General features: G+C 33.2%; 1 protein-coding gene across 1 annotated transcript; it reads right to left on the bottom strand.

Moving 5' to 3' along the window:
- Positions 1–5,215: 5,215 nt before the first annotated feature.
- Positions 5,216–10,771, bottom strand: LOC108461474 (AP2-like ethylene-responsive transcription factor At2g41710). The gene is made up of 9 exons (XM_017761332.2): positions 10,304–10,771; positions 8,998–9,080; positions 8,850–8,858; positions 8,670–8,758; positions 7,661–7,734; positions 7,543–7,593; positions 6,930–6,994; positions 6,132–6,763; positions 5,216–5,549 (listed from the first exon to the last, which is right to left on the bottom strand). The coding sequence occupies exons 1-9, from the start codon at positions 10,513–10,515 to the stop codon at positions 5,496–5,498; spliced, it is 1,269 nt and encodes a 422-aa protein (XP_017616821.1). The 5' UTR covers positions 10,516–10,771; the 3' UTR covers positions 5,216–5,495.
- Between the last annotated feature and the right edge of the window lie 4,057 nt (positions 10,772–14,828).

The raw sequence follows: 14,828 nt of genomic DNA, 5'->3' as shown, positions 1-14,828 counted from the left end.
CCTCATTTCATGGGTATGGCTTAATTGTCATTTTAATCCTTTTTATTTTCTATTACTTTAGAACTAAACTTTCACACTATATTCATTTTAATATTTTTATCCAATTATCCTTAATTAAGCTAAATTTACTTAATTAAACTTTAATTAACCACTCACTTAACTTCGTAATTATTTTTAATAAATATTTTCTAATCAATTTTTTAGAAACAAAGACCCGAAAATACACTTTTCCTATAACCTTAAAGTTCGGGTCGTTACAGTAAATATGTTAGAGATAGCTCACCTAAAGGGGGGGCTTTCTTACTGACATTGTAGGAAAGCCTCCTAGCTAGGCGAGCTTTCTCTAACATATTTATTATTCAAAGCCTACCACTTCGAATAATTCGAACGATTTAAATACTTCAACATATTTAGAATATGTTCCAACGCGCTTTCATGGTTTTCCTTTGCAAACGAACTCTTCCATGCGGCTATAAAATAGCTCTCACATGCCAAGCTTCATCATTTATCACTCATATAATTTCTCTTCAATCCTTTCTATTTCTCCACTACAAACCATTTCCAGGTAATTAAAATTTCAGTTGCTAAAAAAATTTAGTTTATGTTTGAGGTATTCTTGAGTCGTCAATGATGCTATATCGCTCCAAGCCGCACATATTCCGTATATCATGTCGAGATAGGATCATTGCCTTCGAAGCCTATTCTGGGGAAGTCAGTTATAAGGTGATTTTGCTTTGTACAATCAATGGTGAATGTAACACCCCTTACCAGTATTCAACGCCGGAACAGGGTACGAGGCATTACCGAACTTATCACACGAATAAACATACAATTTCGGGTTATACATTTGCGTCCAAATTAAAACTTTTTGCATTTAATCATAAAGTCCCTAATACGAGCCTATGAGGACCAAAACATGCTTTGGAAGTGATTCGGGACTAAACCAAGAACTTTAGAAAATTTTACAAAAATTAGAAAATTTTTCACTAAACAAAGGTCACACGCCCATGTGGACATGGGATATGCCCGTGTGGTCACATACGCCTGTGTCCCGAACCCGTGTAACTCTCTGTTTGTCACCCAAGAACAAATTGAAGACACACGGCCAAGTCACACGCCCATGTGCTAGGCCGTGTGGTCGATTTAAAATTTATGATTTTTCATTAAATAGGTGCAGACTTCACACGTCCAGGACACACGCCTGTGTCCAAAGCTGTGGCCCTCACATGGTTGAGACACACGGCCGTGTCTCTGTCTGTGTGCTCAATTCTAAGCATTCTGTTTCTCAAAATTAGGTGTAAGGGACAGACGGCCTAAACACATGCCCGTGGGGCAAGCCGTGTGTCGCACACGGCCTAGACACATGCCCGTGTGTCTACCCGTGTGGACAAAAATAAGGCTATTTACCAAGCCATTTTGCCACCCTTTAATGCATATACCTACACAATAAAACATAGCACCAATCTAAGCATATACATACAACTAACATATACAACTAAGACATCAACACATCATTCATGAAAGGCATCATTTTATAAATATACTTATAGCCAATATTAGCCCATTTCCAATGGCCTTATTCAAAATGAACTTCTAACCAATATAAGCCAACACATTTGGCCAAATCAATATGACACATAACAAAATGACCAAGTCTCCTATACATGCCATAACTCAAAATGTTGAATTCATTGATACCAAAATAATTGTTGATAGTGTGAGTGGATCTCCGACGATCTCTGAACCCCGAGCTAGCTTGGTGACACTATAAAACAAGGGAAAGGAAAGGGAGTAAGCTATATAGCTTAGTAAGTTCCTATGCAAATAATAAGCATCATAACCACACATTTAACATGATGAAGATTAGCATGAACGTTTTCAAAATCTCATAATCATAACTTAATCAATCACAATCCTACCAAGAGTTCATCACTTATCGAGCTCATTACTTATGAGTTTTACCTACATACCTGTACCAACTTGTAACATAACCATCTCCTTTCACAACTTTGACATTCCGTTGAACACTCGAAATATTAACAGATACTCAAAAATCTTGCACATAAGTGCCATATATGTAGTCGAAGCTACCTCATATCTCATAATACATATGAGCTCGTTATCGAGCTATTCACGGGCCTGCTCACACAAGCTATTAATCAGGACGTAACCATACAGTGCTGCTCACACAAGCTGTCAGGTATCTACAACACATGCCGGACTACCCAGTCACTGGTACGTTGTACGAGACCAGCACCCGGATTACATAATTGCATATACACATGGGTTTCTAGTGACATGTCATCCGTATCCTGTTCTATTCCTAAAGTTCAACCGAGATTTCTCACTTGTCAAAACTTTGTCGAATACATCCAAAGATTCAATTACAATTCATACAATATTAAAGCATTTAAAACATAAATATAACAATGCATTATTTACATATGAACCTACCTCAGTATAAAAAGAGTAGAATTGGACCTAATCGTCAAACACTTTGTTTTTCCCTCGATCTAGTTCAGACCTCGTTTTTCTTGATCTATAATAACAAATTAAACTCATTTAATATTCACATTATTCAATTTGGCCCAAAAATCGTATTATGGCAAACTTAATTTTTGCCCCTAATGTTTCATATTCTTACAATTTAGTCCTTAGGCTCGTAAAATGAAATGTATTCAATTTCTTCAAAACCGAAGCCTAGCCAAACCATTTTCATACTTATACCAGCGCACATTCTCCACTTAATCCCACTTTTACTACTCATTTTATAACTTTTACAAATAAGTCTTTTTTGACATTTTTACCGAAAATCACTTAGCAAAAGTTGTTTATCTAACACCAAACATGCATTTTCTACCATTAGACATCAAAATACACAAATATCTAATATGGGTAAAATTTTAAACTTCATCTTTCTTTGAAATTAGTCCTTGAAAAGCTAGATTAGGTCACAAGGATCTCAAAAACATGGAAATCATTAAAAACGGGGCTAGAATGAACTTACAATCGAGCTTGAAAGCTTGGAAAACTCTAGCTATGTCTTCTCTTGTGATTTTCAGCCATGGGAGGATGAAATTGAGAAGATGACATCTTTTATTTGTTAAATTTTGTCTTTATTAGCCAAATGACCAAAATACCCTCAATGCCAAACTTTGAAATTTCACCCTACCATTTCCATTTTTGTCCAACTTAAGTAAAATGGTCTAGTTACTATTTAAGGACCTCCAATTTAAAATTTCACAGAAATTAGACACCTCTAGCTTCTAGAACACACGTTTTGCACCTATTACAATTTAGTCCTTTTAGCTAAATTAAGTGCCCAATCGATAAAATTTTTGAACAAAATTTTCACGAGACAATTCCATGAAACTGTAGACCATAAAAATATAATAAAAATAAATCTTTCTACGTCAGATTTGTGGTCTCGAAACCACTGTTCTGATTCAACCTTAAAATGGGCTGTTACAGTGAAAGTAGACATGGAGGTTTCAATCGGCAGTCGTTATGCGGTAATGGATCTATTTGACAGTCATTACATAACCACGAGCTCAATCTTTTTGAATACTTGAAATTGATGCCCTATAAATATCATACAGAAGTTTGAGGGCATATTCATATGGAAAAACTTTGGGGCTTCTAGCTATAATCGGTGTAACTTTTTTCTCCATTTCAGGTAATCAGTATTTTAACACTCATTCTTATTCAAAGGTCGGTACCGTCATGGACGCAAGAGGGCTCTCAGGCGAAAAGCAGCTATTACGATGTAGTAAAGGTGATGCTCCTTCTGAAGCGACAACTATTGTCGTTATTACACAACCCATTAATAACTATAACCGCTGCCACATCGACTCAAGTTTGACGTCTAATGTGCTGGAACATCCACTCTCTTCCTAGGAGTCCTCTTGTGTCCACCTCAGTGTCGGCCTTAGACAAAAATGAAAGGTTAGAGATATTGACTGCCTGGGAACAGAGAAAAAAATTACGTTGATTAATATCAGAAGCCCTCTCCAGAGTTTTTCCATATGATTATAGCCTCAATCTTATGTATGGTATATATAAGGCATTATTTTTGCCAGTATATAAAAAGCTTGAACTTCTGACTTCGTAACGACAATGACCTGACCCCACACTATACTCAAATCCGTGACCACATCATGGCCGCCACTTGGGACCTTCACGTTGAATTCAACCCCTGATTAAATCAAGCATTATTACTCCGAAACCAAATTTCCCTACAATGGGTTTTTAAGGTCATGGTCCTATCTCACCATGACATATGAAATGTATGTGTGCTAAGACGCATCATCACATCCTCGACCCCTTAAAACTACCTAAGAATTTTTGTTATTTTAGTTGAAAACCCTGAACAGTTTCAAAATACCCCAAACCCTAAAAACCCTAAACCAAAACCTTAACCCTAATAAAATAAAAACCCTAACCTTAGAAGAGAGATCTCGAAAACGCATCCAGTTGGACGAGCTTTCCAATTAAATCGACCTATATCTATAATTAATTTTAAAACAGGCCTAAAACCTTAATTAAAAATAAAAATCGACCTATAGTCCTTATTTTCCCGCTACAACAACCACCCGTTCTTTTAATGCCTATTAAAAAATTGGACCAAAAATCATGTCCGAAAAATATTTTATGGATAAAAAAAAAGTTAAAATTACAAATTGGAACGGGTATACTTCAAAATGATAACTTAAGCCGAAGGCAACGATCCTCCACCGGCCTGCACCACGTTTCAAAAACATGTTAACAACCGATTAAAATCAAAAAGTATTTCCATTGCACCCAAATGATGCCCACCATAATTGAAAATACATGTCCAAACTTTGACATAAACTCAGTTATTTCACAAAAAAATATACTTTTCATAAAAAATTAAGAAATAAATTTAAAATAGAATTCTCAGTCTCTAAACTTTTTATTAATTTTTATTTTATCAATTCAACCTATTTTTAGCAGAAAGATCCCCGATTTCATGATATTAACAAATTGGACAAATCATCAGCTTCTAATCTATTTATTTCGATTCTACCATCTAGTCCAACCCCTTTATCATAAAAAATAATTGAAACTCTATTACCAGGCCTAATCATAAATTTTAACCCTCTACTTCACAAAAGTTTAAAATTAATTCATTACCTTTAAATCGCTAACCTGAAAATTCAATAATTTATATATAAACAGCAGTATAAGAACTAAATTCTGATAAACTGAAGATAAAATTCTTAATTAGACCAATTTTAATTTGATTACAAAGACCAATTCATATCTCAACTGTAACATTACCAGATAATACACGTGGAATGTCTTACATGCTATACAATATACACCAAAATTTTCTTCGTATATGCTTTTAGAACTTGAGGAAGTATTGCAAAAGTCTCATTCTAAGATAAACCGGCCTGTGTCTTATAAAAAAAGAAATCTGCAAAATAAGAATTCAAGCAAAATATATATTCCTCCCATTGCACCCGAATTACTCATTCCTCAGGCCGAAAGAAGGTATATGTGGAACTCGTCTCCGTCTTTGTAACCTGCATGGAGATAATTTAAGTTCTTTATGAGGCTAACTTATGTAAGGAAGAGTTGGGGGCTTACCAATTTCATAAGCAGCTGCGCCTCAAGGAAATAACACATTTGATTTCAAATTATTGAGGAATAAATTAACACCCCTGCCATCTCGTTATAGTTAGTAAGCTATATTAATGTTTGAGGTGATAGGAAACTCGGAATGGGTGTAGTTAGATCATGCAGAGGCAAAGAACCGGAAACCATTTTCAGTTGGTTTATGTCAAGTTCTATTCTAATAGGTTCCTACTTCCAGGACTTAATGGTACAGTCACAAAACTGCAATGAATATTATTTTCTATCATCAATTAGGCGAAGTTGACTACCTGGACAAGCAATCTCAGAAATCCCTGGTTTCAAACTTGGACTTCCTTCATTAAAATGCATGCGATGGAAAGATCGATGTTTTGCTTATTACAGTTTATTAACCTAAACAACTAAAAACTTTCATCATACACATACTACAACAATACGTTTCATCTACTTGTTATATAATTTTATTGTAAGTTCTTCTAAAGAGAGAAAGTATTGATGAAACTTATACCAACCTCAGGATTACGAGATGGTCCAGTAGGAAGAGCAGGAACAAGAGATGTCCAAAGCACAGGGTCCACCAAGGAGTCAATTGTATTGTAGTTGGTGAGAAGTGGAGCAGACAAGAAGGGAGTCAAAGGGTACACATTTTTCTGAAGAGATGATAACCCACCAGTCATCCCCATTGCGGCTCCAAGTCTGTCACCTCCAGTATCATGATTTACTGATTTTTCAGCTGCCTTACCGTGATCCATTTTGTTTATAGTATTTTTGTTCTCATTCTCATCACTATCAGAATTTTGTTCTTGTTTCTTCAGTGCTTTCTCTTGCAGGCTCTTGAAATCAGCAGACCGGGACAATATACTCAAGGCAGAGACAGAGGACCCTTTGCATTTTGTACCTTCAAGGGATGTGCCCAGACGGGGCATTTGGTATGGTTCAGTAGGCTGCACTGCCCACTCTGATGTTTTAAGTTCACTACCAATGTCTTCTGGGCATGCATTTTTAGTTTCCTCAGAAGATTTTGTTCCAGCTTCTGCTTGACGAGTTTTGTTGGTTCCCCACCACTTAATATAACCCGTTAAGTCAATCTTTCTCTCAATGCAAAAACCACCAATGTAATCATTTTCTTTGGTAGTATCATCACCTACACAATTGGTTTAACAAGATAGAATTGGATGTTACTAGTGCAAGGAACTGACATGTGAAAGATCCATATTACATTTGGCTAGAGAAGGTGTGAATTAAAATAACTTACAGTCCACCCGTAAAACTAGTTGCTGGTTTAAAAAAAAATTAAACGGTAAACTTACCATAATGTATACTATTGAAGTATTCAGATCCCGAAACACGGCCAAATGATGAGTCCCACCGACGACTTCATGGTAAACAAAGATATATATTCAAAATTTAATAAAAGTGGAAAAGGAAAAAAAAACACACATTAATAATCAATGCATGATTTCAATGATGATAGGCTCCCACAAGTTGGAAGTGAATGATGTTAAGAAATTTGCAGGAAATAATGAATACTTAACACTTTATTGATACCATAGAACTCACAGACATATGATTCATGGTTCGGAACATGATATTAAGGGAAGAAAAAACGGCTGATTATTTCTTCTGACTTCTTTCAATGGTAAAGGATTTTTCTTTTCATTTTGAAAACGTTATATTGAAAGAAAGGCTATTCACATCAAATGTCAGCTGACAATTATGGCAACAATGCTCTTGTGTGGCTTACTGAAATATGAAATTTGCTAGAGATATTCAAAATTAGGTGAGAAAACTAAAAGGGGAAGCTTGAGGCAGCAATTTCACCAATCTTTTAAACTAGTTCTTCCGTCCACTAACACTAGGAAAAGGAATCATAGAAAATACATGTTTTGGTACAAGTATGGATAGACATGATAAAAGTTTTACCTTGAAAGACCACGATATTTAGAAATTCCTCTTGAGAAACCACTGCTTTTTCTGTAGAGAGACAATTATAAGTAAACAACTCTAAATTGGGATACAAACTTCTAAAGTTCACACACACCTTCGAAGAGATGCAAGATAGTCCTCTCTTGACACATTCTGCATCTCTTCAAGATCCCTAGTATAGTCAGTAACCTGCAAAGAAATTTCCACGATTAGAACCAATTTCAGGCAGATGAGGATTAAAGCACAGAGGTGGTGAATTAAAATATATTCTTTTGTGCCAAACCGGCTCTCTCAACAAGACCCACTCTACCCAAAGAGCCCAAAACCTAACCAAAAAACATCCAAAGAAAGAAGGAAAAGCAGAAAATGGTATGCATTCATGTCCCCTGAAAGGTGAAACAAAAGTCTCAAATGCCAAATTTGAAAATCAATACTAGGAGTAAGAAAAGAACTGCAAGGAAATCACATCAGTGTTAGAAAACGTTAAAATCTTTTCTTTTAAAAAAAAATCTCTCAGACTATATCTTTCAAAAATAAAAATATAACACAAGAAATAGATATTTTAATTTATAAGAAAAATTATTTTCTGAATTTTTTAATTCTAAAAATAAATTTTACTTTTTAATTTAAAACGACTTTTGAAGAAAAATTATAAATGATATGACAGGTAGCACTTTCTTGTTCCCTAATTTTACCATGTCAACCTTTTGATTAATATGTTAGTCGATGGGACAATGTACTAGAGACAACTAAAGTTTCAAGAAATAGATATTTTAATTTATAAGAAAAATTATTTTCTGAATTTTTTAATTCTAAAATAAATTTTACTTTTTTAATTTAAAAACGACTTTTTGAAGAAAAATTATAAATGATATGACAGGTAGCACTTTCTTGTTCCCTAATTTTACCATGTCAACCTTTTGATTAATATGTTAGTCGATGGGACAATGTACTAGAGACAACTAAAGTTTGAATACATGATTCTAAATTTCTACCCATTAGGTATCAAGTTGACAAAAGTGGTTTTCAATTAGTAGCAAACAAAGCAAACATGATGAGCATCCAAGGACCCAATATTCCAAAGCATCTAATTCGTCTACTTTCTGTGCTAGTAGTCATCTTACCGGAAAATTAATGAGCGTCCCAGGACCCCAGTATTTCAAAGCAGCAAGGTCATAAGCTCTTGCAGCAGCCTCCTCATCATCATATGCCCCTGAAAATATATGTTGCTTAATAATTAGTAATTAACAGAATGAATTGAAGGACATGTTCAAACAGAAAAACTCATGAATCTTCTAGCTTACCTAAGTAGACTGATGATAGTCACACACCAATCATCATAGGCACCAAAGAACAACAAAAATATTGTCAGTTTTCATGAGAATTAGTAACTATTAAGTTGCAATTAACTAGCTTTCAAATGTAATACAAAAGAAAGGCAGGCAGACAGACCTTGCTTCCCTTTTTTATTCTGGTTTTGATTCCAAGTACTTTTATCCCAAAGATGAGCTTCATAACGACCAGTCCATCTATGCCTATTATAGATCAATGTTGAACCACAAGCATCAATCACCATGTATAGGAATGAGTGCTATTAAATTCTTTACTACTTTCAAAAGATAGCCAACTTTAAAACATGCATCACCCAAGAAAAATGTTGCAGAACTAAATGGGATCTTTTAGTTCCTTCAGAATGACCTAGTTTATCCATTTATTATAGCTGTCAACTTCAACTTACAATCAACCCTAATAGAGAAGATATCAATTACAAACCACAGAAACCTATGTGGTCTAGTAATATGATTAACTTGAAGAAAAGCATTCCTTGTTGTGCACAAAATTTGATTACCTTAAGTTTAAACTATTTCTTGCAGATTTGTACTCCAATATATCACGGTAGTACAGTTTTATCAAAGTTTCTCCACAATAAAGAGGAAACAGAGGGGTGGCTTGGCTACAAAAGCAGATAAAGACGACAGCCATATGCTCACAACTGCTGAAATAGAAACATGCACACTACAACATTTTGAAAAAAGAATTGATGTTTCTTCTAGGTCTTGCAGTCACCACGTTGTGTACCTAAGACAAACCCTGTTGATTTTTTCTCCCAAGCCTTTCTTGCGTTATGCATGTCAAAAAGCTGGCAGACTTAATATGTTATCATTTTTGTGTCCTCTCCTAACCGAACATACAAGATCAGCCAAAGGATCCCGATCAATTAATCAAAGGCATATGTCCATCTTGATCTTCTCACCAAAGCTTCGTCCTTACCCTTCCCAAGCACCAATCATCAAACACGTAGAAGACATCAATAGTGCCCTTTGAACTTTCACCTCCAAGTTTTCTTCACTCACAACAACAATAAACTGTAATTCTGAAATTAAAAAGTTCTCGCAATTTAGTTCGTTTTACAGTCTATAAAAGCTAAGGTTAGCTCAATTTGACTGCTCACTTTACTTGCAGCAACAATTACATATGCCCAAAGCTAAAACCAGCTGAATCCCAGATCAAATCCATCAACACCATTCGAAAGTGCCACTCTTCTCTCATCAATTAATCTAATAAACTACGCATAAAAAATCAGATTTCCACTAGGCTCATCCATCAACATAAACTTCACACAAACTGTAACTCCACACTCATGATTTTTTATTTGAATAAGAAAATTACAGATTATAACTAAATCCAAGCAAGTAAACCGAAATATTTTTAAAATAAATAAATAACTTCAATAATTGGTTTGTTTTTTTCTCTGTACCTGGTGACTCCACGGTAAATGGAGCTGCGTTTGCCGGCGGTGCAAGGCGGCATCTTACTGATACGTTCTTTAGCAGTGCAGCCTCTTTCTTTCTTCGCTTTCTTCAATCCTCTGCACAGTAAAAGTTGATCGTTTGCTATCACAGTCTCGGAATTCTCTCCGCCACTGGCTTCCGCTTTCATCCCAGGATCAGAAGATGACGTCGAAGCCATGTTTAAAGAAAAAGAAACCCTAAGCCTAAGAGAAAGAATTACAAGGTACAAAAGAGGAAACAGTGAAGTTGAGAGACAGTGAAGCGTCGGATTTTGGGGTTTTGTTTTGACGTTTGGGACTGATTTTCACTGTGAAGGAACAAAAATATGGGACGGAGGAAATAAGGAATTTACGACAGTGCCCTGGGCAGTTCTTGCTATTAACTTGGTGATGATTGCCATTTAGAGCGATGAAACGGCTGTAACGGCTAGGATTGGGCGATGGTTACTAATGTAACTTTACATATTTTGAAAGTCTTTGAGGTTTTGGCATCTGTCAAAAACAATGAGCCCCACGGCGTCGGTTTTACATGTTTCTTTATTATAATAATTGACTGTTTTAAACGGTGTGGTTTCCGAAAATATTTCTCTCATAAATAATAAAATAAATCTATTTAAATATAAATATAAATTATAAAATAAACTATTCAAATAGTGACCAAATTGTTTTGTTTATCAAAATTTATTTTTTATTAATTTAGTTACTACCATCAATGTTAAATTTGTATTTTAGTCACTATTATTAAAATAGATTTGGCCACCAAATGAAATATAGTTTTCTGTTATAATAATAAATTTAATTCTAAACGATTATTAATTTTGTTAATTTAATATTAATTTTAAAATTTCAATAAAATTATCCACCAATATTTACTTGAGTTAATCTTGAGTTCTAAAAATTAAAGTATTTTTTAAAATATTTAAAACACATAAATATTCAAAAATTATTACAACTTATGAAAATATATAAAAATTTAAAACAAATTAAAAAATAAACATATTTAAATTTTTTAAATTTACAACATTTTAGATTTCCTTTTTATTTTTTATTTGTTCTCTTTCTTTCACGTTATTATTTCTCTTTTCATTTTACTTTATAAATTTAAATCTCTTTCGCTAGCTTCTAGAATAATTAATAACTCAAAAGAAAATAAAAAATGAAATAAGGGAAGATCAACAATGGTTTTTAAGCTTAAATCCCCATGAAATTTCACCATTATCGTCACAGTCTGAACCAGGGAGTTCATTAGAGCAAGTTGAAGCACAATCCCAGAAGCGAAAAGCTGGAAGGAAGAAATTTAAAGTGACTCAACACCCAGTATTCAAAGGTGTTTGTAGAAGGAAGGCAAGTGGGTGAGTGAGCCTATCAAGAAGTCCCGAATATGGCTAGGGACATGCTCGAGCCCAGGTATAGAAATCAAGGCTTACGATGCAGCCGTTATGGCTCTCAAATGAGATGTTGCTCCCTTAAATTTCCCAAATTTGCTTGTAAATTGCCACGTCCTATTTTGTCTTCAATTATCCATAAGTTAGGTGGGGTTAAGTTCAAGTTTAACTATTTCATCTTTAATTTATTCATAAGTCAGATCAGATTGAGCTTAAATTAGACCTTAATAAAATTTTAAACCTAATTAATAAGCTCGGGTCTGATCTGGAGAATGAACTTAAATTTTTACCCAAACTCGATTTGGATGAAACTGTTAAAACTCAAATTTAGTCCAGTTTAACCGTATTAACATTTTTATTTTTTTATATAAAAATTTTAAAAATATAATTTATGAAAAATAACTCAAAATATTAAAATAAATATTTTCAACAAATTGAAAATAAATAAAAAAGGGTTTTATACTTAAATAACACTAAGATATGTGCAATTTAATAGTAAATATCTCTAAAATAATAACAAAATTAACAATAATATAAGACTTATATAATATCCAAATAATAACAACAAAATAGTAGTAACATAATAGTGAAATCACAACAAAATAGTGAAAAACAATAGCAAAATAAAAGAGTTTTTTTTTTTTTACAAATTCGGGCCGAGCTTAAGCCGAAAAACCCTTACCCGAGGCACGAGTCTTATTTTTTTACCTAAACCTATTTTTTGACCTATATTGTTGCCTAAGCGTACGTACTTTTCGGACGGACCCTTCAGGTCGACCCATCAAACAAGTCTAGTTCATCCCGTTAGAGATATTTAGATTGCTACTATGGGGAAAAAATGATAAAAGGGAAAAGGGAAATAATAAGGTGAAAAAGAGACAACAAATAAAAAAAATTGAAAAAAAGGAAGGTGTGAAAATGCATTTAATCTTAACAATTTTAAATATAAATTTTATAATTTTTGACTATTTTATACATTTTAATAAATTTTAATAGTATTCAATTTTATGTATTTTTAGTTAAAAAATATTTTTAACTTTTAGAATTAAGACCAGATTAATTAAATGTGTAAATATTGAAAGTTAAATTTTTTTTTTTTTTAAATTAAGACTAAATTAATAAAAATAGGCAACCATTGAGGGCTTTATTATTATACTAGGCCATTTTATCATTTCATTTGGTGACGAAACCTATTTTAGTATGGTAACCAATCCTATTTTAATAGTGAATCAATTATAATTTGAAATCATAATTTAATGAGATATTTTGATGGAAATGTGTAGAAAATGTGACTCATAATGATATTATAGAAAAGTTAAAAGGGTAAAATGATAATCGTTTAAATAAGATAATTATGTAAAGTGTAATGATTAAGGATTAAATTTTGTCAAAACAAGATTGGTAGAGGTAATTTCATAATTATTATTTTAAAGATTATTTTAATGAAATATTTTGATGGAAATTTGTAGAAAAATATGGAGAACCCATCTTATTTAAGCCATCATCACGTCACCTTCATAAGGCCTTCATCCAATTTTTCTTTTCTTTACAAATAGGTCTTTTCCAACATTTCCAAGCCAATTAAGCTTAATCACTCCAATTTTTTTTATGATTAGTAAGTGAAATCAATAGAGAATAGTAGTAGCCACTTGAATTTCATAAGAAATGCACCTATAATTGTCTTGGAGGGAGAAAATAATGATTAGTAGTAAATATAAGTGATTGAGGTAAGAATGATAAACTTTTCTTGAAATTCATGTTAGTTTTAATTGAAGAACATAGATTATGATATTTTATTATGATTTTAATGTGTAAATATTGTATGTTTTGATATGGAAAATGAAGAAAAGAAAGAGATAATTGTTAAGCTTAATTAGATAAGTAAAAGAGTTTGATTTTAAAGTTTTGGTTGTAAGTACAACTAGAATTCTACTTACTTTAAATAAGTTAATAATTGTTAAGTTTAATTAGATAAGTAAAAGTCTTTACATGATATTTAAATATAAGCTTACATGTTCATAAATAAATAATAAGATGTGATAACAATTAAGAATAAGAAAGTGATGATTTGATTTTATTTACCAAGTAATTAAATTAAGAGAAAAGAAAGAAAAGTGAGAAAGATTGAAAGTAAGAAAAATGACTAAATTGTAAAGTCGTAAAATTTGATGAAATTGTAATTATTATAAGTATGTGAGTAAATGAAGTGAAATATGTAATGTGTGCATGAGAGCAATACATGGGCTGAATAATAAAGACTCTTTGAAAGTTACAAATGAGCCGAATGTAATTGGGCCAATTGCATGTGGGCCATCTTTAAGTGCAAGAATCCACTACAACTACCAAGTGGGCTGATCAGAAGGGCTAGGGCTAAACAGTACAAGGACGCACTTGGGGGCTTATTCAAGGTATTTGTGACAGCCTTAAAACGACCCTAGTCGGAATGTGGTTTTGGGACCACAAAACCGAGGCATAAAAATAATTTGATATTTATTTTGATGCCTATAATATGTGTTAACTCATGTGTGACATTTTGATGCTTTAATTTAGAGTTATAAATGTGAATTTCACTAGAAAGGACCTAGTAGAAAACTTTGAAAGTATGATGGGGAAATGTATGATGACTAATTAAAGCATGCATGCAAAACAATGGCCTTGCATGTCAAATACCCCTTTTACAAGTGATGGCCGGCCATGACAAGGAGTATGGGCTAAACATGTCATGAAACATGTTTTGTTGGTGCATTAGGGAAACAATAAACAAATAAGCATGGGTAGTAAAGAAAAAAAAAATGTGTGTGTGAGTGAAACCCCCATTGCCGTACATGGAAGAAAAGAAAAGAAAAAATTTTTGCTCATCCATTTCATTCTCTCTTGACCGAAAATACTAGAGGGAAGGAGGAATTTTGCTTCATGCTTGGGTTAGAAGAGGATTAGGAAGAGGTTTGGCTATATTTGCATCAAGATTAAGGTATGTTTGATGTTGTGCCATGAGATTCATGCATGTTTTTGGTTGTTAACTTGATGTTCTTATTAGCCCATGGTTCAAATCTTTGTTATATCATGGGGATGGTATTTGGCCAAGGTGGATTTTGAGTTAATGCCAT

The sequence above is a fragment of the Gossypium arboreum genome, chromosome 2 (genome assembly GCF_025698485.1).
Source record: "Gossypium arboreum isolate Shixiya-1 chromosome 2, ASM2569848v2, whole genome shotgun sequence".
NCBI classification, from domain to species: Eukaryota; Viridiplantae; Streptophyta; class Magnoliopsida; order Malvales; family Malvaceae; genus Gossypium; species Gossypium arboreum.
The sequence above is the reverse complement of the archived record's forward strand: the minus strand, read 5'-3'. Positions and strand labels throughout refer to the sequence as shown.